The 27,210-nt window shown below is 44.3% G+C and overlaps 1 protein-coding gene across 1 annotated transcript in view; it reads left to right on the forward strand.

Annotated features, from left to right (window-relative positions):
- RSU1 (Ras suppressor protein 1) overlaps positions 1 to 22,646 on the forward strand; it is a 185,835-nt gene extending 163,189 nt beyond the window's left edge. The window contains exon 9 of the mRNA XM_021696768.1: positions 22,066 to 22,646. Coding sequence (XP_021552443.1) covers positions 22,066 to 22,168 — 103 coding nt within the window. The 3' untranslated portion in view covers positions 22,169 to 22,646. The remainder of the gene's footprint in view (positions 1 to 22,065) is intronic.
- Positions 22,647 to 27,210: the final 4,564 nt, after the last annotated feature.

The raw sequence follows: 27,210 nt of genomic DNA on the forward strand, positions 1-27,210 counted from the left end.
ATGGTATATTTCTTCTTAGGAACCTGGGAAGGGAGTAAATCTGAGCCTCTTTTAATCAATCAGCGCACGAGCAATTATGCAGTAAGTATACTTTGTGGATACAAGGCCAGGCTACGTGGATAGAGATTTATAAGATACTGTCTTGGCCTTCTGGGTCTCCACCGGTTCGAGGAGTGTGCACCAGCATCGAGCCAGTGTCAGGACAGCGAAGTCAAATGCCCCAGAGGGTATCTAGGTAGAACGGGATGGCCGCAGTGCGGTGGGAGGGAGATTTTTCAAACCACGCAGTGTCCCACCTCTACTAGGGTCTCAGTGGCAAGCCAGTGTGAGCTCTGGGAGAGCATCGTGTCCCCAGTTACAGTGGCGTGGACCAAAAGGTTGAGGACAGGCTGTCAGGCAGCAGTCCTGGGTAGAAATCGGAGGGCTATAGCTGGGCTCTGAAGAGGAGTAGACGATTTCCAATGGTTGCGGAGCCCTGGGCAGCCCCAGAGGAGGAAGGAAAGGGAGCGGGCCGGCTGGACCAGAAAGGGGAGTCCTGGCCATCACCCTGGCACGTGCACTCCAGCTCCTCGGTGCCTAGCCTGTCCACCAGCTGGTGCAGGAGTGATGCCCTTGGAGCTGCTCCCACCTGCACACACACTCAAGCGTGGCCCCCGGCGGATTCCTGGTACCCCGAGCGCGAGGGCAGGGGAGGCAGTTGGAGCAGAGACTCGGTGCGCTGTGTGTTCCTGGCATGACCACTCAGCTCCTTAATAAAATGGTACCTGGAACAAGGGGCTTAATGGGAAGCACCTCAAAATCTCTGGCCCCGTGTCTGCATTCTAAGTCTCTTTTGACATTGATGTGTTAATATCCATTGAATTCTAGTTCCTTGAGTCACTAGCAATTGAGGAAGGATTTTATGAAGATTAAGTTGTAATGGGCTTTCTTTTGACTTTGCCTGACAGAGTGTTAATTTTTGCAGTGGTGTTTTTTTTTTTCCAAGCTCGAATTGTAGTCCAATCTGCAATTCTCTCTTCATTTCATACCTAGAAATTGATTGCTGAGTTGTATCTGCTGTTAAACTGACACCTTCGTGAAAGCGCCTGATCTAGCGCTGTGGCGGGTGCAGCCTTCCCGATGCAGAAATCTGCAAGTCTCCACCCTGCTTCACTGACTTTCCTGGGGAGCCCTTCCTTCACAGGATCCATGGAGAGCTCTTAGGCTAGAATCCTTAACTCTGAGCCTGAGATGTGGTCACTGGGGAGGGCTTATTCTCTGTAGATGTGAACTCCTCCGTAGGGGGCTGAGTAACGTACGCTTCTCTCTCCTCACACTATGCCATTGAACTTGGAGGTTTTACATCTCTTCCGAGTGCTAATTTCCATCCAGGTCACACCTGCGTGTGTGTGTGTGTGTATGTGAACTCTCTCTAGCCCTAGTTTATAAACAGCGTTTTTTTCTACACCCAGGTATCCAGAACAGTCCTCTTCCCAACTTTCACGGGGCATTTTCCAGAATCCTACCTGCTGCTTTTGGTAAAGTCCTGATCAGTTCCTGTCTTTGGAACGCTGCCCCGATAGCCTGGTTCCGAAATCTCTGACTATTACTAAAAGCTCAGTTCCCTTCAGAGAAAAAGAAACTTTGGAAATAGTAGGTCTGTGTTTTTCTTTCCATTACGTAACTTGGGGAATTTTACTAACTTCACGTCAGTGTCAGCCTCGAATGGAATCTGTTAAAGAGCTACATCTGAATGGTATCTGTACAAAGAATAATGTGTATGGAAACACTATTCTCTAGGAGAGTGACTTTCGCCATATCCAGATAGCACCTAAGTTGTTATAAGGTTTAATGGTTTTCCTTAAATCAATTCACATTCTTAAATTTATTTTTAAATGAAACAGTTTAGCAGTATTCCAGATGATAATTGGCATCACTTACGATTAATAAAAATACGTACATAGTGATTAAAATGTGAAGCTTGCATGTGTACATGTGCAGTCCTCTCTCAGAACACCTTTGAGAGACATAACTTGGGGGAAAGATATTGTATCCGAGGGGGCTCAGGTGGGGTCAGAGAAACAGACCCACTTCTTCCTGGCTTTAATATTAAGGAAGGGCTTCAGGTTTAATTTTACTTACAAGTTTTGTTTACATCAGGATTTTTCAACCTCAATAATTGACTTTTGGGCTAGATAATTCTTTGTTGTTGAAGACTGTCTTGTGCGTTGTAGGATGGTTAGCAGCATCCCTGGCCTCTAGCCACTAGATACCAGCCCCACCCCATCCCCCACCACCAGCTGGGACAACCAAAGATGTTTCTAGACATTGCCAAAAAGGCCCCTGGTGGAGGGGGAAATCGGGCCTGGTCGAGTACCACTGTGTTTACATATAAGCCATCATGTTGCTTTTACTGTCCTTGTTGTTGTTGTTGTATTAAATTGTCACTTTGTTAGGTGTGCGTATTTAAAAGATACTGCAATTTTTGAGACCGCGCACGTAACTCCCTTATACCCCAAATGGAAGTGGCCCTGGCGTCTCTTGAGACCTGCTCGGGGCCCACCTGACAGTCCTCTCTCTGTAAGGGCAAGTTGGCTCTCCCCAGTGGTTGTCACTTTCTCAAGGGCTCTTCTTGGTGAACGAAAGACTAGATCTTCCTTCCCCTCCTCATGTGTTTCTGACTTATGTGCAGGTACGCTTCATTATGGAACGTGACTTCATGTGTTACCACATCAGCAGAGGCCTACATTTTTGTGAGATACTGTTTTAAATGTATGATCTCTTTAACTTTAACAAAAGTCTGTAATGATGCTGCTTAATATCATTTATCCCTGTTTTTTTTTTTCCCCCATTGAGAAAAACTGAAGCTTAGCTAGGTCACGTGGCTTGCCCAAAACCACACTGCTAAAGATGCTCTTCTGTTAAAACAGAATATTGGAAGCAGTCTGTCCCCAAAACAAAGAAATGTTTGTCTTAAAGTTGAAATGCAGTATGGATTCACAGGTAGCCTGTCAGTGATTGTGTTTATGATTTGTGGCAACTGCCGATGCAGTAACATCTGTTTAAAATTATAAACCTAGGGACGGCCCACTGGCTCAGTCAGTAGTAGAGCCTGTGACTTTGGATCTCGGGGTTGTGAGTTCGAGCCCCACGTTGGGTATAGAGATTACCCAAAAGTAAAAAAATCTTAAAAAAATAAAAAAAGTACAAACCTAATTACAACATAAAGTATGATTACTATTTAAAAAAATACTTTGGATGAAAACTTAAATTTACAAAAATGCTGGTAGAAATTATGTTGAGGTAGGAGACTTCTGGCAGTTTTCCTTTTAGCCCAGTTCTGATTTCTAAATGGGTTGTAATGTATTTCTTTTTCTTTTGGAAATGAAATTTGGAAGCTAAAAATGAAGACAGATGTAGCTGGGATTACTGTCAGAGTTAAGTTTCTCTCTCCACTTCTAGCCAGGGAGCGTCCATATTTGGCACATTACAAATAAATGCCTGTGTGCCCCTGCGTCTGGGGTTGGCGGTCTTTCCGAGTCGATTTGCTGTACGCTGGGGTGGAGGGCTGGCCTGCCACCTTTTGCTGAAGGAAACATGCAGGACACTGCCGTGGGGTACCCAGCCAAAGTACGTACTGACGGAAACAGGCAGTGGGGCTGCTCCTCCCTCCGTTTGTCATTAACTGTTTCTTTCTTAATATGAGTGCATCTGGGATGAGGGGAAGCCTTACCTGCAAGACAAGAGGGCAGGGGACTTGCCACAGGCCTAGAGTAGTTCTCTCTCAGCGACAGCAGCTCCTCATGTCACAGAAGGGTAATTCACGATGGACCATGTCACCACCAACTTTTTCACTAGTGGGGACTTGTAACCGGGACCAGATCGGCAAGACCATGAAGGAAACACCTGGCTGGCCCAGCTACATAAGCCAGGTCGATAATGGTTTGCCGGCAGCACGCGTAGAACATGTTTTAAACAACACGAGTGTTGTCTCACGTATTATTTTCATTGCAACACCCTTCCATCTGTGTGCTTCCATTCATTCTTAATGTCTTACTATGTGCTAACAGGTGCGCTTTGAATGGATTCTTTGGGTAGTTGTTCCTTGCATGTTCAGGGAGAACCATGTTCAGGTGCCAAGTACCTGACGCTCGGTCCTCATAACTAACGCTCTCAGGTGGCACAGAGAATGCCTGTTTCACATAGGAGTGAACTGAGGCTCAGACAGGTTCTGTATGACAATGTATTCCTTGGTGATTCCTCTTGAATGGGGGGTTAATCGATCGGACCATCATAAACGGGCCTTCTTTTGAGCTTCTGGTGTGTATACTTGTACTTGTCAAATGCTAGATGTTTCCTAATTTAATATCTGCTAAAATTTTCTGATGCTTTTGCTTGTTTACTGTTTCCATGTGTTACACCTAATGTGAAATTGAGATTTGGGTTGATTAACTACTCAGCGTGATTATTTCCCTCAAGTACGGGGGAGCTTCGTTTACCAATTTTGTCCTTCTTGTTGATAATGTTAGCGTACGTATGGCTCATCTCAACTTTAAAGGAATTAACCTCCTAACCCGTATCTTGAAATCTTTTTTTTTTTGGCCTCGATTCTCTGCCCACCCTCTCCACAACTACAAAATTCCTAAGGAGCATGACCTTGTGTGGGATTGCTTGACGTATGTTCACAGTACACGTGATCTTCACGTGCATCGATAGATAGCCTTCTGCACTCACCAGAAGCACTGAATCATGTCTGGAAAAGAAAGGTTTTAATATTTTTAAAGAGCTGTAGACATTTTAATCAAAGCTTCTTCTCGGCTTTTGTCTGATGTGTATCAGGAGAACATACAGTAAAAAAGAACACGGCATTACTCTAGCCCGCCTGTCTGAATATATTTCAGCTCATTGAGCTAGATTTCTCCGAAAAGGGAACATTTCCAGCCAAGTCTGCCCTAAAAAGATATGCAGGGTGGCAAACCCAGAACTTTGGTGCCTGCAGGTGCCATTTTTTTTTTTCATCCTTAATGTTTTAAATTATTCTCACGATGAAACCTAATGGCCTAATGAACAGGGAAGGTGCCCAGTCTCAGAGGAGGATGGACTGAAGCGTCAGACTCAGGAAGAGCAGTAAAGCCCGCAAGTGTCAGTGGCCAAAAATCCAGCCCACACAGTCTCCACGCCTTTGTGCTGGTGACCTCTGAGGCCTGGCAGTGACGTGGGCTCTCTAAGGACTCCCACCCTGCTTGTAAGCAAGTAAGTCCAAGAGCATGAAGCACAGAGGCATATGGAAATTCCACTCTCGAGCTTAATATACCAACATGCAAAATGAATTTTTCATACTGGGTTTTGAAGAAATGGAAAACTTCCAGTTCTGCCTCACTGGTGTGCCTTTTGGAGTTAGTGCCCTTTAAAGCAGCCAGAGGGGGTATGACTGTAATGTAAGCAGAGTGGTGTTTGCAAGTGAGAGCTATGTGAAAGGCAGTGATGATTTTGGAAACATTATTCTGGGTGTCGAATTGAACAAAGAGTCGTTAGTGGAGGAAAAAAAATACCCAGAAACACTTTAATAGTCTCTCGGATTTGGGCCCAGAGAACCGTACTGTGAATTGAGTGGAAGATAAATAGAGAGGAAAATAGCAAATTAAGGGGGACAAATAACCAGGGGGGGCGGGTGCCCACTGGCATCCGCGAGGAGAACATATAACCGGCGTCTGATGCATTTCCTTAAGAATCAGTGTGTTTGCAAATTGCTTCGTTGCATCTTAGCAGAATCTAATCTGAGTAACGAAGAGCTGACTAGCGAACATAGTTGGATGAATTCCCTCAGTACTCCTGAAATATAACAGAGCAAGGAACAGTATAATGAAAAATAACAGAGAGAGTAGCTAGGGGCTTAACTTATGATCAGTGTTCATTACAACAAATGGCACTTTCACTGCAGAGTTACCATAAAGATTATTGACTCTTACATAATGTGGTTCCCATCTGAATAGATCTGAGAACAGCTCAGCCTGTGAATGAGAGGGCCGAAGCAAGAGCACAACGATGTACTCGATACCTTTATTCATTTCTTCACTTTGTTCTGGAGAGCTGCCCATTCAGAACCACGGACAGAGCAAAAGCCGGTGAACCTTCTTGCAGGAAGCTTCTCCATGATTCTCCTTGACTAGCATGGTTATATGTTATATTCAGTGAAGACCCGGCTCAGAAAGTGACTAAGCTTTTTTTTTTTTAAGATTTATTTATTTGAGAAAGAGAGTGTGTGTTGGGGGGAAGGGGCAGAGGGAGAGAGAGAATGCTAAGTAGACTCTGCACTCATCGTGGAGCTGGACATGGGGCTTGGCCCCACCACCCGGAGGTCGTGACCTGAGCCGAAACCAAGAGTCAGACGCTTAACTGAGTTCCAGCTTGTTAGTAGTTTCATATTTAAGATCCTCACCTGATGTTCTTTGCCATTTGCTGTTTTCCTCAAGCATGCATGTTACAGCACTTTAAAAAACATCTCTTTGGAAAGAAACTGCATTTTGTATAAAACTTTCAGCACACAACCCAAGAGCATTTTGCAGCTCTGGCTTCAACCAAGGTTAGAATGGACAGTCCCAATTCAGAGCACAGAGTACATAACAGCCTTGGTTTACTGAGCACCTGTGTGGTACCTGCTAAACACCTTGTTATTTCATCCTCTTAGTGACCCTGTGAGATATGTACTGCTCCTCTCATTCCCACTTTCCAGATAGAAAGCATGTTCAGAAGACGTTAGGTAAGTTTGCCAAGGTTACCCAGCTGCTGTCTGTTAGAGATGAACTTCAAAACCAGGTCTAACAGTGTGCCAGATGTTTTAACTCCCACATCGATGCTAAGCACAGAGAAAGATACCCTTTCTCTCTCTCTCTCTCTCCCCCTCCCTCTCTCTGGAAAAGTTGGCTGGATTTGGAAATCAGACGTATCAGGGCTTGGACCCTTCCTTTTTCATTTGTGAGAAATCCTGCAGAACTGACCTATCATCTCCTAAGAGTGGTTGTAATGCAAAAAAAGTTCATGTTTAATGCATAGCGATAAGCTTTTTGCATGATTTTCTCATTCATTCCTCAAAACTGTGGGCAGCATAGGTCTGTTTTATAGATTGCAGAACTGAGGCTTGGAGTGGCCCAGGCTGCATAGCGGCTAAGTCTGTCCAGAACCTTCATGTTCAGCCAGTATTACATGGCTCATTGTGGGCAGTTTCAAAGTCAACCCTGTCAAGTGCCCCCCATAAGAGAGGGTCACCAACAGTGTTAGCCAGAGGCAAAGATGACAGCCCCCAGGTAACATGGGAGGCAGAAGCAGAGCAAGGAAACCCAAAGAGGCTAGTGGGTGAGGGGCTGTGTCGTTACAAGGAAAGAAGCAAAGTGGCATTTGGGAACGAGTCAACAGTTGTCAAAAGAATAATGAAGGCATCTCTGGAAGCTCAATAGTAGACAAGTTTTGGATCCTATCCTTCCTTTAGTTTTCAGTTTCTTATTGCTGAATTGTATGGAAAAAATACTTTGGTGAGGAATGGCGAATTAAAAAATACTGTTAGCCATGGGATAGCCAGCAGATTTACTATTTGTCCCCAATCTCTTCTAAGCACCCAGTTTTCTCCTTTATTACATGCACGAGTGGGAAGCCCTGCCTCGTGACCATTGGCAGTGAGCTTCTATAGACCTCCCTGTGGCTCATCCCCCAGACTTCCTGGCCCAGAGGTCAGAGACGGATAGGGAGACAGAGCAGAGTGACGTGCCCGAGGCTAGAATTGGTATTTGCCACTTCACAAGGAGCCCAGCTTAGTGAGGAAGTCCAGCTTGCTTGCGAAATGGCCAAACCCTGTGACACACAGTACTCATAGCCTGCAGCTGCTGCTTCTCGAGCCCCTCCTAGTGGAGGCCTTGCGGAGAGTGCAGCCTGGTTGGCTGTGAGTTGAGGATCTTCCGCTCTTAGAGCTGGGTTTATGTTTGTTTTTGGGAAAGAAGACTGACTACACTTTTCTCCAACCAAGTAGTGTTCATGAGCTTTGGGAATTATTTATATTGGCCTGAAGACTTTTCCAGGCTCATACTGAGAACTATTATAAATAATTAAAGATAGTGGAAGGACCTCTAGCTAATGGGATTACTTTTTAAAAAAATACTCTGGGTATGTGTATGTGTGTGTCCATGTGTCCGTCCATCGTTCCTTTTTCTGAAGCACAAAAACCAAGTCCCTCAGCTCTCAGAATGCCTTTAGTACAAGAGATGGCTCGACTCCCCCATATTCACATGGTCTGTGTCTGTTGTACATCACGGTAACCACAAACAGCATGCGGCTCTTGAGCTGTTGAATTACAGATGTCTGATTGGGATGTGCTGAAAAATACTCAGCAGATTTCAAAGACACTTAGTACAAAAAAAAAAAATTAAACTTACATGATATATTTCCTAAGTCATTTGTCTTTAAATTAAGGATAAAGTAGATCATTAATCATGTTTATATTGATTACATGTTGAAATGATCATATTTTAGATATATTGGGTTAAAATATATGAAGGTTGATTTCATTTGTTTACTTTTACTTTCTTAATGTGGCTCCTAGAAAATTGGAAGTTACATTTGTGGATTTTGTGTTTTGGACAGAGCTCTTCTGTAGATCTGTGAAAGTACGGAGTTTGTCTCTACCAATTAGAAGTACTAATATGTGTTTAAAAATAAGATTTTAAAAATAGCTTTCTGAATATTGACGAGGAGAAAAATTAACTCCCTGTAGTGATTCAGTTTAGCAAGTACTGCTGACTAATAAGAGGGGCTTTGGCCATTCCGGGGGAAATATATTGGGCAGAAATCTTTATGAGAAGCTATTCAGGGGTGAATATTTTTCCCCGAGAACATAGGTCCCTTTGAATCAGTTGATTCAGAACACGGTTTGTCAGTATTTGAAAAAGCTCTTGTGCACGCATTTCTTCGTCATTTTTTACCCAGCTGTCATCCTCCTGGCCACATCATGACCACAATATCCTATCCTGGAAACCAGAAGAAAAGAGCAGCCCGGGGTGGTATTCCACAGATATCCTGGTCCTCTGGCTTCTCCACCTCCTGCTTTGACTTTCACCATCTGTATTTAGAATGCTCTCGCACCTTCCAGGAGTGTGTTGTGGGTGAGATTCCTAGATGAAACACTTGAGGTTCTTGGATGAGGTCTGTTATGACAAGCGTGAGCTCTTCCCTCCCCACCCACGGCCACAGTTTTGCTCTGAGTCAACAAGGCCTGCTGGGGGCATCAAACAATGAAAGCTTGAGCCCCAGGGGAGAATCCTATCCTCCTCTTGATGTGTTCCCGGGGTCCTCACTCAGATTTATTGCTAATGCATGGGTCCTCCAGGAGATGCTTCTTAACATCAAGCATAAACTCACAAACACCTTCGTTTCTAACCTTTTGCACTCGAAGACCATAAATTTCCCAGAGACTCTTAAAAATCTGATTTACAAAATCTAGAAGGGAGTGGATGACATATATGAAATCTGCTCAATATATCAGGCTAAAAGTAGTTTTTAAATGCCCTATTCCTTTGTGGAGTATGTTTTCTCCACAAAACTCAGAAACATGAACGTGTAACCAAAGAAGGTTGGGATCTAAAGGCTTGTCTCCTGTTCAATTCCTATATGTGGGAGTCCATATTCTTTCAACAGTTGTTGGCTTGTTCCCAAATACCGCTTTGTTTCTTAGCCACCAAAAGCTGGTCTCCTTACTGCTGGCCTTTCCTTACTCTTGGCCAGGAGTTCAAAGATTGGTATCAGGAATGGATGAAAAGCACAGTTCAACTTGATAGGCCATGTTCCAGGAGTGGGGTTCCCCACTTTAGAGAGAGCTGTTTACATGAGGGGGGATTCCACTTTGCCAGGGAGACGGCCTGGAGTAATGGGTAGTTCAGTGTTCTGTAGCTGCCGCTTCCTGAAGGTCCCCTTGGTGAGAGAGAGCCTCCTAGATAAAGCACTGTGTGCATAAGTCCACCTGTTATGTAGACGATTGCTTTCTGGTGTTTATTTTTAAGTTTTTATTTTTCAGTTTTTTTTAAGTGGAACGTGACTTGCCTCACAGAAAAGAGGGGCACATAATACAATGCTGTGTAAGAGCGCAAGCATCATGCTTTAATCTGACCCGAACATAAAAGGAACCTTGGAGAGGTGAGCCCTGTAAGGTTTCATTTAACGTGATTTTCCTTGAGGGTTAGACAAGTTAATAAAAGCAGAGTGCTTACACAAGCTTCATGTGTAAAGTTGGCCAGTTCCATTCAGATGTCCAACTCTTACAGGGTTCAAGCCGTTGCCTGGATGGTTCAAGCTGGGCGGGGTTTGGGTACTGTCTCATGCAGCGCCCAGTCATCCCCGTGAGGGTGTGACAGGGTGCAGGCTAGACAGTTACCACCCCTATGTAGGTCCAAACGCCCCATCTTCTGTCTAGGGAAGCAGATTATCCAGATACCAGATTAATTCCGAAGCCTTCTGAATTCAGTTCAAGTGTTATTTGCCCTGCCCTGGGAACCTATAGGCTTGTACTTAAATTTAAAGAAATGGCTAGCTTTCCACTGACCTGGCCATGAGTCCCCTGCCATGGTCAAATCACCAAGCCACCTGGGCAGAGAGAAACTGAGGAAGGAGCAGTCTCAGGAACAGAGAGTCCCAATGGTTAGCCACAAAGAGGAAGAGGGGTAGGGGTAGGAGGAATAATAACCTCTAAATATGCTTTTACTACTTGTCCTTATCTGAAAAACAGAAGAAAAAGCGAAGTTTCTCTGTTTAGACACTAACATTACTAGTTCTGTGACATTAGCTCTTCATTTGCGTTATCACTTATATCTGGAGCCACGTGCCTTCTTTCATTCATGCGATATTGCTTCAGGTTTAAATGAGTTGATAGATGGAAAATGCCATAGAAGCTTCATGCAGAAGTGCTAACATACAGTAAGTGCTAGATGAATTTTGCTATTGTGGTCACTAGCTTGATCACATTAGAGGTCGTGAACAACCTTGAGCCATTCATGAAGGAACCACATGATGTGGCCAGAAAGACTCTTACCTTTCCGTGATCATAAAAATGTATTCTGGTTTTTGATTTGTCCAAAGGAAGGGGGGGGGTGGGATTCTACTGGTTTTATAATGTTCATTTTCACTTAATTACCCTTTAAAAACAATTACTATCTTCAACTAGGTCTTACTAGTATTAGATAGGATTAATATTCACTAAAAGCCCACTGTACTTTAAAGGAATTTATGGAAACCCCTGGTCACAGTGCTGTGGAAGTGAGTCTCCACAAGAGGATGACAGACTGGGCCCCCAAGAGGCCTCACAAAATGGCACAGTGGTGTGTTTACTATACCTCCAGCCTCTCCGGCAGCCTTCCCGCCTCAGAAATCTTGCAGAAACAGAGGAAAACACATAGGGAACTGATGTACAAACCAAGATTCCATGACAGGATAACTGCCCCCAAAGACTAGAACACTTGCCTTGGCCTGCATGACACATGCCCTTCTGGTAGTCAGCTGGAAATGGGAAGCTGACGGATCATCACTCGAAGAGCACGGAACTGAGGACATTGGGAGATAGATGCATTGGCTAAGATAGTCTTGCAGTCTACCAGTAAATACTTACTGGGTGACTAGTGGGTGGCAGGCACTGGAGAAACACAATGATTAAGACAGTCCCTGTTTCAGAGGCACTAGTGATCCCTTTGGGAAGCTGTCCACAGAGTTAGATACTTTCAGTATATCCCAGTAAGTGCAGTGATGTACGCTTTCATTCAGTCAACAAACGTTCATTCCATGCCCGTGGCGTTCCAGTCACAGAGGATACCCAACAAGACAGACAAGGTTCATGCTCTCTGAGAGGTAGCCTGCTATTAAGGGAGGTAGGAAAGAACAAGGAATCAAATAAATAAAATAATTATATTGTGACTGTTGGTGTGAAGGAAATGAATGTGGTTAAAGATGGGTAATGTGGGCAAAAGGACCTCTCTTAGGATTTCACATTGGAAGTAGATGAGAGTGAGGAGTCAGTCAGGACTCAGCATCCCTTTGATTGCAAGAAACACAAAACTAAGAGAAGTGGGGATTATTTGGTTATTTTATGCTCAAAATAATCCACCAAAACAATAGACTTCAGGCATGGCATGATGTAAGGGCTCAGTGTCATTGGACCCATCCCTCTTCATCGTTCACTTCTGCTTTCTCTGGGCTGGTTTCTCTCTCAGGCAGGCTCTCTAAACAAGATGTCAGTATGGCTGACAGCACACCTGGGCTCCTCACCAAAATCACTGGAAAACAAAGAACTTCTCTTCCTGACGGTTTGAGCAAAGATCATAGGTCTTTCTTTAGTTGGCTCAAATTGCAACAGTGTCAGACTGAGCCGAGTTTTGACATTAGAGTGGAGGCAAAGGCAAAGGCAACAGTGTCAGACTGAGCCGAGTTTTGACATTAGAGTGGAGGCAATATAGCCATCCACCTCCGAGACGTGGAATTGCTCTGGGCCTCCATACCCTCATCTGTAAGATGGAGACGGTGGTCGTGCCTGTCTCCGGGATGCCACGAGAACACTCCAGGCAGAGTAAATGGCAAGCACGAATCTCAAAAGTGGGCAGGGGCCTGACGTGTTTGCCCATGTGCTGGGGGCTGGGAGTGGGAGGTGGGAGGCGGAAGAGGGGAGAGAGTTGGAAGGGTTGGGGCAGCCAACCACGTTTGTCTTCTCTGCTTCCTCTTAGAGACATGACGCTAGCAGGACACGCACAGGCACACAGGACTCCCAGCCTGGGTCCTCACCACCTTTCTGGGGCAGGGGGCAGTGCTTCAATGCCCACTGCCAACATTTACCCCGTCGTTTGTACCGCTGACCAAGACCAACACTTGTGAGGGCAGAATCTCTCTCCAGCTTTGTTAATACCTTCGGTCAGCTTACTGCCAAGACCCACTGGCCTCGGAGTTGAGCTGGCGTTACTCAGGGTGACTTTTCCTGTTGATGCTTTGATCCACTTTGTGTCGATGGTATCACTGAACATGTAGCCGGATGGTCTTACTGCCTTTAAATTCACGGTTCTGGGTGGCGCCTCACTCTTGCCTCAACTGAAGTAATCTCTCCAGTCAAGTCTGTTTGGCAGGATGTGAAATTTAAAGTAGGTTATATAATCGCAACAAGTAATTTATGGTTACGTGGTATTAATATCCAGCTGTCCGTGTTAAGGGATCTGTTAGAGAATTACTTTATTATGTGGCTTTTGAGAGCCAGATTCAATTTAGTGAATTTTAACAGTAGTGTTTTTTAAGAATAATTTTTGAAGGGGGCAGATTGCACATATAAAAAGAATTCCTCACTCCCTGGTATTTATGGTTAAGTTTGTATATCTGAGTGTGTACCACTAACACACGCATGTATGCTTAGATGTCTCTTTTTTAATCTCTGCAAATGTTAAGTACTAGATCAAAAAGTAATTCTGTTCATAAAAAATATTCAGGCTGGGTATGAAGTCTATTAAGGAAGCTTGTTTGGGAAACTTACAAATGCCCTTAGACTTGTTTCTTCTTGCCTTTTAGTTTATTCTGGAAATTGCAACATTTAGCACTTCACAGTTTAATTTAAAAGGATTACCTGTTTTCTAAAATGCTTAAGCAGGGAAGCAAGTTGCAGTTATTGATTTTTCTCTGCATGTATTCGTGAAAGCTGGATTTGCTCCTTCCCCAGGGAATCTACCCCCTGAACTGCATGCTTGCCTGGTGACAGCTCGGACCTCTGATACATAACCAAAGACCTTGCCTGATATCCTTGCAACTGCTCGGGGAATTTTTATTAAGTAAAAGCATCATTAGAGTAGACAGGATGATGAAGTTTAATGAGCATCTTTTGTGCACGAGATTGTTAGTTTTGCTCTGCCAGAATCCTCATTTCTCCCCTCCAATGGGGCAGATAGTGAGCCCAGAATGTACGGGGGTATTTTAAAATCTGCTTTATATTTTATATTTTTGAATAGCTTAATATCCGTCTTAGGCCATCTGTGAATTCCTTTCGGCTATTTCCATGGATTTCAAAATGCATGTTTATACTCTGATTTACTGTGTGTTGGGGATGCAGAGGCGTGAGGGGTTTTAATGGAGAAAAACGGGAAAGACACAGACTGCCGTTAGGGAGCTGCATGGAACCATCTCTTAGAGGTTTGATCTCAAAAAATCATTGCCTTTTGAATTAATGAGATTTCTCCTGGGAATATGGTAACTATTAATTTTTTTTTTCTTCTTTAAGACTCAGCAGTTTCTGTGCTAAGGTTCTGTCACCAGCCCCTCATAGCTGCTAGATAGGATAAATAAAGATATTGCAAAATGCTTATTAATAATCTAGGCTTCACACTTTGTCCACAGATTTATTTGTGGAGACTTTAAATTTAGCATCCCACCATAGGATTACAGATTATAAACAGAATTATTTCTCTCCATTATTGTCACCGGCCATATAACTTGGATTTTCAGATTGGTTCTTTTCTTGGTCTGTATAAGGACTTTCCATGGAAACACCCAAAACAACAGGAGGGAGGCATATGACATGAGCAAATGACTTAAGAACAGCATATTGTACCTCTCATATACCTGGCATTCTGAAACACAATATTTACACAGCACACAATGTGCTTCTAGCTGTGCTTGAGTATACAGAATACAAAAGAAGTGAACTCTGCAGTCCCCACCCTCAAGAAAATGGTAGGCTTATTAAGAAGACAAATCTGAGAAATCTAAAGAAGATGGGAGACAAGATAATTCAGTGCATTAAGAGTTCGAATTTGGGGGGCACCTGGGTGGCTCAGTGGGTTAAGCATCTGCCCTCGGCTCAGGTCATGATCCCAGGGTCCTGGGATCGAGCCCCGCATCAGAGTTTGAACTTGGGAGCAATTGCTTGGGTTTGATCCGGGCCTAAACTTGCTAAGCCTTGGTTTCCTCCTTTGAAAAATGAAGAAAAGCCCGTTCTTCCCTGGATTGTTGTGACAGTGGGGGCCAAATGTCTGGTAGGCGTAACTGCGATGTGTCGTAATCATGGCACTGCCGGGACTTCAGAATGACAAGCTGAGAGCAGGAACCTGTGTACCATCAAGGACTTGTTGGTGTAATCCTAATAAATCCCATAGTGTCCTGTGAAGGCAGAAATTGGGGCAGGGGGCGAAAGCCCTGAAAAGTCTAAAAACACAGATGGGATCCGAATTGCAGAACAGGACCCAGGCAGACATTCCAGATAGTAGTTAACACAGATCAGCAAGAAACAGACCAAAAGGACTGCTGCCTGGCAGGAAGGGCTACTGCCAGGGCTCAGATTGATTTAGCATCATTTTATTTTTCAAACACACGGAGGAGCCCAAGCCGCTCTGGCTGCCAGAGCACTTGCGAGGTAGACAGTGTGCACATAATCCCATTTTCCAGTGAAGGTAACAGATATTCTGGAAAGAGGGAGGACTCTGAGGTTAACAGGTGCTAGGTGGCAGGGCTCACCCCCAGGTTATCTTGACTGTCCGCCACACTGCCTTCCTCCAGACCAGCCTTCCCGCACTCAGGTGCACTAGAGGACAGAGAGAGGAAGTAGCTGAGTTCAGCATTACATGACATGTTCTGTGGCTGCTTTATGTCACGTACCAGGCTAGGTACATGACCTGGTGAGCAGTGGATGTTGTTTTCCATACGTGAACCAGGGAGAGATGATTCTGCCAGGTGTAGGACACATTGGAGGAGGGAAGGGACCCATTATAATAATCTAATGACCATATGATGGGGCCTATTTTTGGGCAGAGGAAAAGAATAGATAAAAATCACAGGTTGATGAAAATCAGAATAAGCACCATAAAGAGCCTAATTAATCCACTGGGTTATGACCCTTTTGAGAAGCTATTGAAAGCTGTGTTCTCCTCCTGCTGAAAAAGCACCTAGAGCACGGCTTGGAGTTTCAGATACTTCCCTGGTCCCAGGCTGAGAATTTCATTTTTTTTTTTAATTTTTTTGATTTTAAAGATTTTTTTTTTTTATTATTTGACAGAGAGATACACAGCGAGAGAGGGAACACAAGCAGGGGGAGTGGGTGAGGGAGAAGCAGGCTTCTTGCAGAGCAGGGAGCCCAATGCGGGGCTCGATCCCAGGACCCTGGGATCATGACCTGAGCCGAAGGCAGACACTTAACGACTGAGCCACCCAGGCGTCCCCAGGCTAAGAATTTCAGAGGAAGCGCCAATCAGACTTGATTTATGGGATCACCAAAAAAAAGAGGCAGACGTCAAAGTGACTTCTGTGTTTTGATCCTCAAGGTCTGGAGACCTAGAGGGACAGACCTGTGGAAGTCGGCGTAGGGAACTGTTCTGTGCTTTGGTTGAGTGTAATAGCTCAGTGTCCAAGTGGGAGTAAGGCAGGCACAGCAGGGGCTGAAGATGGCGGTGGCTTGGCGGGCTGGGGGGAGGTGGGGAGGTGCTGCACAGAGGTGGTCACTGACTGCTAAGTGAGATGTCCTTTCTAGGGAAGAGAAAACAAAGGTAGAAGCAGAAACTAAAGGACTGAAGAAGTGTCCAAAGGAGAGACTAAGAACCAAGATGGTGCACTGCAGCCAAGAGAGGGAATTTTCACAAGGAATGGGGTGGGCCCACCGTGGTCTTCTGCTGCAGCCCTGAAGGGATTGAGGGTCTGGAAGAGACGAGAAGACTCCTGTGGATTTTTTTCCACAATGAGACTGCCCGTATTCAGTAAAATTTGGATATCAGTAATAGAAAAGCATGCATACCAGCCTCCTTATGATGAGAGCCCCAGGAGGGGTCTGAGTGGCGCCGGCCCGCTCATGGCCCCCAGCGGAGAGCAGCCAGAGGCCCCACGCCTTTGAGGTTCTCTTCAGTGACGGAAGCATGCTCATCAGACTCCTGTGCACAATGGAACCTTTCCTGTCACTTTGGATTGTTCTTTGGTGGTTTTTTCCACTCCTTACTCACCTTTCAATTATCCTCTGTCCACCTCACATGTGAGTCAGGGAGAGGAGACTTTCTAAGACTCTGTGGCATTGGGTCCCTCTCCTCTAGGGCTTGAACATTTTGTCCCCCAACGGCTGCTGCCCTGTTGGTGACCTTGAGCCAGGTTCCCTCTGTCGCCGCTCTCAAGCTGGTGGCCCGATTTCAGGGCCCACTGGAAGCCTCCTCCCTCTGAAGGCGCATAATGACAAGGTCATATTCCTGGCTCTGTTATGTGCTCAAAGGCAACATGTCAGGTTGGGGGGAACTGGCCAGCTCAGCCTGAGTCTTGGACCTTTGCGAGAGGTCAAAGATGTCAGCTGCCGTTCTGGAACGTCTGCTGAGTCTCTGCACAGACAAGACCTTCCCAGGGTCCAGTTTAATCTTCGCCCAAGCCCTACAAGGTAGCTAGGAGTGTTCATCCTTAGGTTGCAGATACGGGCTTCGACTGTGACAGCTGAGCCACTTGCCCAGAGTCACCCGTCATTGAGGGTGAGCAAGGTGCACGAAGGCAGAGGGGAGTGAAGCCCTGGGACTGTTGTCTGGGGATCCCCAGGGCAGGGTGCCGTGGGCTCCAGGAGGGCAGGACAGGTGCTGCCTGAGCAGAGTGCTAAGGAGACACGCTGGTCTGGGCAGTGCCTTGTGCCAGGGTGTCAGGGATGATGGGGGTTTTCCCAGGTGGAGGAGGGTGAAGGAGCGTGTGGAGTCAGAGAAGCTAAGGCTGCTCGCTAAGGCCAAGGGCAAAGTATGTCATGTGGTGGGGATGTGGGGTCAGGAAGACAGAAGCCATCCTGAAGGCTGTGATTGTATTAATTAGTCATGTTTCTTATTTGCTGTCTTTTATGCTGTTTTGACATCTCGGAGGGCTTGCAGGCTGGGGGAGAGACTGCCCTTTCCAGGGCGAGCTTAATTCCTAGAGAGAGCAACCAACTTATCTGCCAGGTTGTCTCTGATATGTAAACCAACCAAACCAGTCCAAAGCTAACACCTCAACCACCTCCTTCATGGAACTCCCACACAGCAAGCCCTTATCTCCCCTGCCCTAAATCATCCTAGGGCCAGGTCCCATACAACTGCAGGCCAGCCTGATAGCCTCAAGCACCTGGAAATTATTTCAACTGTCCAACAGTAAATTCACTCAAACCCACCCATTCCTTCCCACGGAACCACCATAAAGGACCAGAGTCCTGCTCCCTGCTTTGTTCCTTCTGCCTCCTCACCAACCCTGGCACTTCCCCATGTGGCCTTATGTGGCGTGGCATGCCCCCTCCTCTTGGGAAACTTCTTCCAGTGGCATTGGCCTCCCCATGTCTCACTCAGCCACCTCTAGAAGTGAAATCCTGGGTACATTCAAAACATGGATCAGGGTGTTAGCTTCAGAGAATAGAGGGGGGGGGGTCAGGGGGCATCCAGTCCGGCTAGAATAGAGAGGAGACACTTTGCTCACCTGTTCCCTCTTTTTCTGGTAGAAACAGCACCCATTTTTTCCTTTGGGGCATCCTTTGCCCTTTTCGAAACTTAGTTTTTTAACTTTTCCTTCTTTTCAATGACCTGCTATCCCCAGAAAGTCTCCCGTTTTTCTTCTGCTGAAGGTAAGCAAACACCTCACTTCTCGGCTGCCCTATCAGGCCCAGAAAGGTCCATTTACTGCATTAGTTCCCTGTTGTTGTAACAAAGTACCATGAACTTGGTGCCTGCAAACAAAGCAGATAGATCCTCTTACAGTTCCAGAGGTCAGAAGTCTGAAATCAAGGTGTCCGCAGGGTTGCGTCCTTCCGGAGGCTCCCGGGGAGAATGCCCTTCTTTGCCTTTCTAGTTTCGAGAGGCTGCCTGCGTTTCTTGCTGGGAGACCCTTTCCTCCATCTTCAAAGCCAGCAGTGTAACATGTTCAAATCTCTCTGACTCTGACCTTCCTTATGAAGTTCGGAAGACCCTTGTGATTACCCTGAGCCCACCCAGAAAATGCAGGCTAGTCTCCCTAGCCCAAGATCCTTAATTAATCACCTCCATAGAGTCCCTTTATGATATAATATGTTCACAGGTTTCAGGGGTCAGAATGTCAGTATTTTGGGGGTGGGGGGCATTATTCTGCCCACCACGCTGACTAACCAAAGGGAAACCCCATGGCTAATCCCTGGTGGAGCCAGGAGTGGAACCCTAGACTTCGGACCCTCAGATGCTTGTCATTACTGCTCTAGCCCAGTGATGTCTCCGTGTGGGCATGGCCCACCAGTCTGGTGTGCGCACGCAGCTGGAGGAGTCAGGGATGAGGCGGAGGACGCAGCAGCATCCCCGCGTTGCCAGTGACTCACCGAGGAAGTGGGGGCATGCATTTAGCTCTGCCTTAGTTCCTTTCTTCAAAGAGGATTAAAACCTTTCTCCCAGAGATGCCTGGGGATTTGGCGTTGATAGAAAATACCATGTTATTTTTTTTCAAAGGAAAAAGCCCTAAAGAAGTAATCATATAATTATCTTTATTAAATCCCTCCAACTACAACCCCACGTCAGTGGTGTTTTTCAGCAAGCATCCACTGACCACTTCCAGTAGACGAACCAGGTACTGGGCTCATTGTAAACACTAATACCACCATACTCAGAACACAGCATCGTTTTTTTACAGATGGAGAAGATGAGGCACGGCGAGTGAGGGATGTGGGGGTGCCAATCCTTTGCCCCAGAGTCCACAGCTAGTAAGTCGCAAGAGGAGGATTTAAACATCAAGCTCAGGAAATGCTCTCTCTGATCTGGCCCTAGGTAGTGACTTGCTGTGTAGCCCCAGGAGGTCCAGGCACAGTGGGGTCTGACTAAAAAAGGCAGACATTGGAACATTGGAACATTCTAGTTCCTTCCTAACAAAAGGAGCCTTGCTGAGTTCCACACAGCTTTTGCAACCCCTTCTGAGATAACTTGGCTGGATCACCACGGTCAGGCCCAGCGAAACCCCCACCTCTTCCAGGAAGCCCTCCGTGCCCACCTCAGCTCTTACTCCTTCAGGACGTGACACGTGGGCCCTTGTCAGATCTTCTTTTCCCTCATCTGACGTCTTCCTTGTGTCGCTCCTGCCGGATTTCCCAGCTCATGCGCTATGGAGCTGTCTTTCTGCAGATTTTTGTAACCCTTAAAGTTGAATGCTGTCTGTGAGTAAGAACAGGGATATTTTTTTCCCTTCTGGGGGTAAGGGTTTGGGAAAGAGAGGAGAGAGACATGAGGCCAGAAGGAAGCTAGGAATGCACAGACCAGAGTCAGGCCTTTTCTGTGTGCGGGGTGAGAGGAGCTTGGAGTGCAGAGGCCTCCGGGGACACCACCCTGCTGTGTGAGTGTGAACAAAGCTGTGTCCCAAGAGGAGGGGAGGGGCCGGGCCTGCTAGAGGAAAAAGTATGTTTCAGGGTATGTGTTGCTAAAGCTGAGGAATGTAACAGAGAAGTCTACTTTGGCTACGTCTTCAACCTGTTTGATGTCTCTGGGAGAGATGCTACAGGGGTGAGGGAGGGGGGTCCCCAGATAATAGAGGACAGTCTTGCCATTGCAAGATCCTTAATCATCTCTGCAGAGCCCCTTTGGCCATGTAAGGGGACAGTCACAAGTTCCCGGGATTGGGACAGGGACTTCGGTGGGGTTGGGGCAGCAAGAGCAGTTCAGCTGGGCCTGCTGAAATTTCCTCTGTCAAAACCAGTGGTTCCTTTCCTGGGATCCAGGGCCCCTGGGTGTCCATGACGTAGACTGCAGGGGGATCAGTGGCCCTTTTTAAAGTGTAGGGGAGAGGGGCCTTAGGTGGATTTAAAGATCCACTTAAATGGGGAGACGGTCCCCCCCCTTTACCTGGAGACATTCCCAGCCCCTGGCTAGATGTACATCCTCTGGCTCATGGGTCAGTGCCACCAGGTCCAGACTCTGAATTCTGAGCTCCTTGGGAGCGGAGACCTCTCTTCATGGCCACTGCTGGTGGAACCTGCTCGTAGCCCTTCTGGGGAGACACTTGGAAGCCTCTGGAGAAGACAGACCACACTATCACCTATCAATTTTCCCTAATTAATCAGTTGGCCAACTGTGCACGAAGGCCGTCCTTTGGCCCACCAACCACGGTGTCCATGTCCTCAAGAGCATCAGGACATGCCACCAGTCTGCCTGGCAAGGTGCAAGCATCAAGAGAGTATCAGCTCCTTGAGTGGACTTTAGAACAAGGGACACCTTGCACCGGGAGGTCAGTCTAGGTGTCCTCCCCCATTCACGTGGCACAAGGCAGTTGCCACAAGCAGATCACGCATTGCCTTTCCTCTGGAGGAATGGAGACATGCACACTGGGCTCTCTCTGGGCCACACTTTTATCCATAAGGGCAGTTAAGGTGGAGCCGTATTTATTTGGGGGTGGCTTTTAATTTTGTTTAATCAGGATTACTCATAAATTATCAATTAATTACTATCTGCTGTTGGGTTCAATCCTCTCAGCCATAAGCGAGCTATGCTCTGTGACGAATGCCATCCACTGTAATTGTAGGGTACTTTGTCAGCATTTAATCAACATTTATTAACGTGGCATTGATGTGTGGCCGTCGTCCCAGCGCTATAAATCATGGGTGAGCAGCCAAAGCAGGCTTGGACACCATTGCTCTCTGTCACATTATCCAGCCCCTCGGCTCTGCTGGCCAGGCATGATGTTCACTTTTCACTCAATGGACCCTGTCTCTTCAGTTCAACCCAGTTTTTGTCATTGTCAACTTCAGCGCTCACAGCCATTCGAGTTTCATTCTGCAACAGGTGGGCTGAGCATCTTCCATTCTCACAGCCCCAGATCCCTCTTCCTTTGGTGTTTTCACGCTCGGCCCAGTGAGTGTGAAATTCCAGGACACTTGTCCAGAACTGACCTCATAGTGTATTTTGTGTGTGTGTGCGCACACACGCGTGTGTGTAAGTGTAAGAGAATTTTATAATCTTAAATAAAATGTCTGACCCAGACCAAGCAGAAGTGATCTTTTAGTTTTCTTTGGCTTCCTGAACATTCCTGGAGATTAATCTGTTCTTTAAAGCCCTCCCAATAAAAGCTGGTCCTGTGTTAGCAAGGTGAATCTCACCATTTCTCCCTCTCTCTTTTCAGCCTCTACGGCAGACACATGCAAGCAAACCCAGAACCACCGAAGAAAAATAATGACAAATCGAAAAAGATCAGCCGGAAACCCCTGACAGCCAAGAACAAATAAAGGGTTGGCATGGGCTGAACTTCTGGTTGCTTCCCTCATTATGACTTCTCTTCTCTGCTACTGTTATCCCACAAATAAATACGTGTGTGTGTGTTGTTGTTTTTTCTCTTTCTAGAACTTATCACTTTACCTTTTAAATGCTTTTGGTAGGTGGTAGATTTTTATGAATTCTTAAAACCATTTCCATTTGTTTGCTTAAAAATGCCAAAGGCAGGAAACAAAGCTCTAATTCAACTGCAAATTCCATAGTAGGCACGGAGTTCAGTCCCTTGAATAGATGTTCACAAAGTTGCGCGTTATCAAAAGAATAATTAAAACCATGTGATCATTTAAATGTCACAGCTAACACCGTTCACTCTTCTGTTTATTCACATAACTCATTATTTTGCCTTGTTAAAAGCTTGTTAAAAGCTGTAACCATCGAGATACTATGTTAAATAACAAATAATTTTTAATAAAATCTTGAATTTGTGTCACATGTTGCTTCTTGAATAAAGAACGGTCTGATCTTAGGGTATGCACATGTTTGCTTATTCCCGCCCCCCTCCCCCAAATGAACCCATCTGAATTGTATTGGTTGTAGATGGTTAACTCTGAAACGTTCGGGAAAGAAATGCAAAATTACATCAGAGTTGGTTTCTTCTCAGATTGATTTTTCAGGTTGTTTTTTGGGTTTTGTTGTTTTTTGTTTTTTTTTTTTCCCTTTGAAGACTGTTTCTAAATTAGGAAGGAGCAGAAAAAAAATCTCTGGGAGACTCTGCCAAAGGATTTTGGAAAGCAGCATTTCTTAGCTGAAGAAATGGTGACTTCTGCCAGTGGCTGGTAGACAAAAGTTGTGAAACGGAGAAAGAAAAACTCAAGTATGTTTCTTGTCACTGCAGACAATCTGCTTGTAGCAGAGCATTCTTCTGCGTGTCTCTGATGGTGTCAACGAAGTTGTGTGAACGTGCACACCCCACCCCACTCCCAGGGTAGAAACTGCAGCTGCAGGGTCAATCAACAACCAATTGTGTAGCTTCTGTGATAGGCAGCTTTGTTCTTACCAACAGGAATATGGATGTAAGTGAAAATAAACCCAAGCAAACATCCTTGTGCTAAGAGGGCTGCCAACACCCAGTACCTTGAAACGAAAGGAGTGTGAAGACGTAACCCTCTCAGACAGATTGTGGTGTGTCTACCCCTGTCTCCCCACCGTTCAGTTTCACAGTGGAACCCCCCAAGAACCAGGACCACTGGGACATGGAAAAAGCCAGAATCAATACACAGCCCCCAAAATTCCTGATTTACGTGGGAGACAGACTTTGCATTTGAATCAGAAAGACCACTGATCAAGATCTACCTTACTGTTTCTGGGAAAACTTCCTGATAGACCATTCCTGTGGGCTAAGGAATCCCCCCGTGCTGCCTCCTGTTTGGGGTTAGGGTCGACTTAATTTTTCTGGATGCAATATTTGCCTCAGCCTGAATTTTTTAAGTTGGTTTTTCAGCTCATGAAATTTCAGGAAGAGCAATGCCTCTGCTGTTGTTGATTGGAAGGACTTTGTCTAAAATTGAACTAGCAACAAAGTAGTAGTAAAAATATCACAATATACTCTTAGGAATAATTTCTTAAAAGATGAACGCTCTCTATAGAAATAGGGGCAATACACGTAAATTCACAGAGAGGTAGTATCTCTAAGGAATATGAAAAAACGTCCAGAATCACAAGTAATCAAAAAAATACAAATCAAACCAAAAATAAAAATGTGTAACAATGCAAATATTTTTTTAAGGCAGTAGTTAGTGGTGGGGAGGAATGTGAGATAAACATTCTTATACACTGCTATTGGGAATATAAATTTCTCTCCAGGAAGGTGGTAACAATTTGACAGTATATAGCAAAACCTTAAAATTGTGTACTCGGACCCAGAAGTTCTATTTCTAGGAATTTATCTTGAGGACATTATCAGAGATGCACACGAAGAGCTATATTTGAAAGTTGCCCTTACAGCTTTTTACACAGTGGAAACATGGGGAAAAGCGAACGCCCACCCACGGAAGAACGGTTAGCATCAGTGTGTTCACATGGCAAACTTTTATGAAGACGTTAAAACTTACAGAACAATATCTAAGGACAAAGGGAGATAATCCTATCCTCCAGTTAAGTAAAGTAAAATTTAAAAAGCTATATGGTCCTAGCTATGTAAAAAGGAAATTGTGTTTGTAATATGTATGTGCAGAAAAATTAAATGGACCAGGATTTTAGGGCTGATAAATTATCTCTCTGTGGGGGGTTAAGATTGTTTTTAACTTTTTTTTTCATTTTTTCTAATTTTTATTAATTTTTTTATTAAGTTTTCAATCTTAATTCCAGTGTAGTTAACATAGAGTGTTGTATTAGTTTCAGGTGTACAATGTAGTAACTCAAAAATGCTGTACATTACTCAGTGCTCATCTGGATAAGTGTGCTCCTAATCCCCTTCACCTATTTTTTTTAAATTTTAAATACTTATTCTGTACTTTAAATTTTCTATAGTGATCATGTGTACTTTTGTAATCAGAAAATATTAAGTATTTATTTTCAAATTAAGTGGGTATACTATGCAATCCAGAAAATAATATATATTTGAATTCAAGCATAATACAAAATCTCGGGGTTTTTTTTTTCTTTGTCACTAAAGTGGGTTTTTTGCATGTTCTCATACACTTTTTGGTTACTTGGTACCCTGATTAACATTTTATTCACAGTTCAAAAGGTAGTTTTTGGGGCACCTGGGTGGCTCAGTCGTTAAGCATCTGCCTTCGGCTTGGTTCATGATCCCAGGGTCCTGGGATCGAGCCCCGCATCAGGCTCCCTGCTCTGCGGGAAGCCTGTTTCTCCCTCTCCCTCTGCTCTGTTCCCTCTCTCACTGTCTCTTTCTGTCAAATAAATAAAATCCTTAAAAAAAAAAAAAGGTAGTTTTTGTTACCCAGTTTTACTGATATATAATTAACATACAGCACTGTGTAATTTTAAAGTGCACAGCATTGTGATTTGACTCACATATATTGTGAAGTGATTACCACAACAATTTAACATCCCTCATTTCATATCGATAAAAAATGTTTTCTCCTGATGAGAACTCAGGATTTACTCTCTTAGCTTTCAAATATACCATACAGCAGTGTTATCTGGAGCCATGATGTGCCTTGCATCCCCAGGACTTAGTGATCTTATAACCGGAAGTTTGTACCTTTTGACCATCTCATCCAATTCCCCCTTCCCATGCCAGCCCCTGGTAACCTCAGATCTGATCTCCTTTTCTATGAGTTTTGTTTGGTTTTGTTTTTTAGATTTCACAAGTAAATGGGATCATATAGTGTTTATGTTTTCTCTAATTTCACCTAGCATAACTCCCTCAATGTCCATGCGTGTGGTCAAAAATACAGGATTCTTTTTTTTTATGGCCTAGTACTTTCCATACAGTAGTATTCCTGTGTATATATACACATCTTCTCTGTCCATTTATCTATCAGTGGACACTTAGGTTACTTTCGTGTCTTGGGTATTGGAAGTAATGCTGCTCTGAACAAGGGGGTGCAGATCTCTCTTCAACATAGTGTTTTCATGTTCTATGGATATATTTGCAGAAGGAGAATTGATGGATATATGGTAGTTCTGTTTTTAATTTTTTGAGGAACCTCCATACTGTTCTCCATAGTAGCTGCACCAATTTATATTCTCACCAATAGTGCACGATGGTTCCTTTTCTCCACATCCTTGCCAGTGTTTGTTACCGCTTACCTTTTTGGTGATAGCCATTCTGACAGGTGTGAGATGATATTGTGGTTTTGATTTGTATTTCTCTACTGGTTAGTGATGTTGAGCATCTTTTCATCTGTTGGCCATTTGTGTATCTTCTTTGGAAAAAAATGTCTCTTCAGGTTCTTTGCCCATTTTTTAATTGGATTATGTTTTTGCTCTTGAGTTATATGAATTATTTGTGTATTTTGGATATTAACCTCTTATCAGATACATAGTTTGCAAATATTTTTTTCCATTCTGTAGGTTGTTGATTTTCATTTTGTTGATTGTTTCTTATGCTATTCAGAAGTGTTTTAGTTTGATGTAGTTCCATATATTTTTAATTTTGTGGCTTGTGCTTTAGGTATCATATCCAAAAAATCATCAGCAAAGCCCATGTCAGGAAGCTTTTTTCCTATATTTTCTTCTAGGAGTTTCAGTGTTTCCTGCCTTACATGTAAGTCTTTAATTCTTTTTGAGTAGTGTAAGATAGGGGTCTAGTTTTATTATTTTACATGTGGATATCCAATTTTTCCGGCACCATTTACTGAAGAGAACATCTCTTCCCTACTGGGTGTTCTTGGCTCCCTTGTCAAATATCAGTTGACTGTATGTGCATGGGTTTATTTATGGGCTCTTGACTCTGTTCCATTGGTCTATGTATCTGTTTTTATGTCAGTACCATACTGTTTTGATTACTATAGTTTATAGTTTTACTATAGCGTTCTAATACAGCTTGAAATCAAGATGTATGATGCCTCCCACTTTGTTCTTTCTCAGGATGGCTTTAGCTATTGGGGTCTTGTGGTTCCATATATATTTTATGATTGTTTTTTTTTTTTTTTTCTGCTTCTGTAAAAAATGTCCTTGGAATCCTGGTTGGAATTGCATTGAATCTATAGATGGCTCTTGGTAGTATGGACATTTAAACAATAAAAATTATTTCAGTCCATGAACATGAGATATTTTTACTTTTATCTGTGTCTTCTTAGATTTTTTTCTCCAGTGTCTTGTAGTTTTCAGAGTCAAAATGTTTCATATCCTTAGTTAAATTTATTCCTTGGTCTTGTTTTTGATGCTATTGTAAATGGGATCAATATCTTTAATTTTTTTTCAGAAAATTTGTTGTTAGAATATAGAAACACGACTGATTTTGCATGTTAATTTTGTATCCTGCAACCTTACTGAATTCATTGATTAGAACTAACAGTATTTTAGATAAGTTTTTAGGGTATTCTATATAGAAAATCATGTCATCTATAATGAGAGCCAGTTTTAC

Source organism: Neomonachus schauinslandi, chromosome 5 (genome assembly GCF_002201575.2).
Source record: "Neomonachus schauinslandi chromosome 5, ASM220157v2, whole genome shotgun sequence".
NCBI classification, from domain to species: Eukaryota; Metazoa; Chordata; class Mammalia; order Carnivora; family Phocidae; genus Neomonachus; species Neomonachus schauinslandi.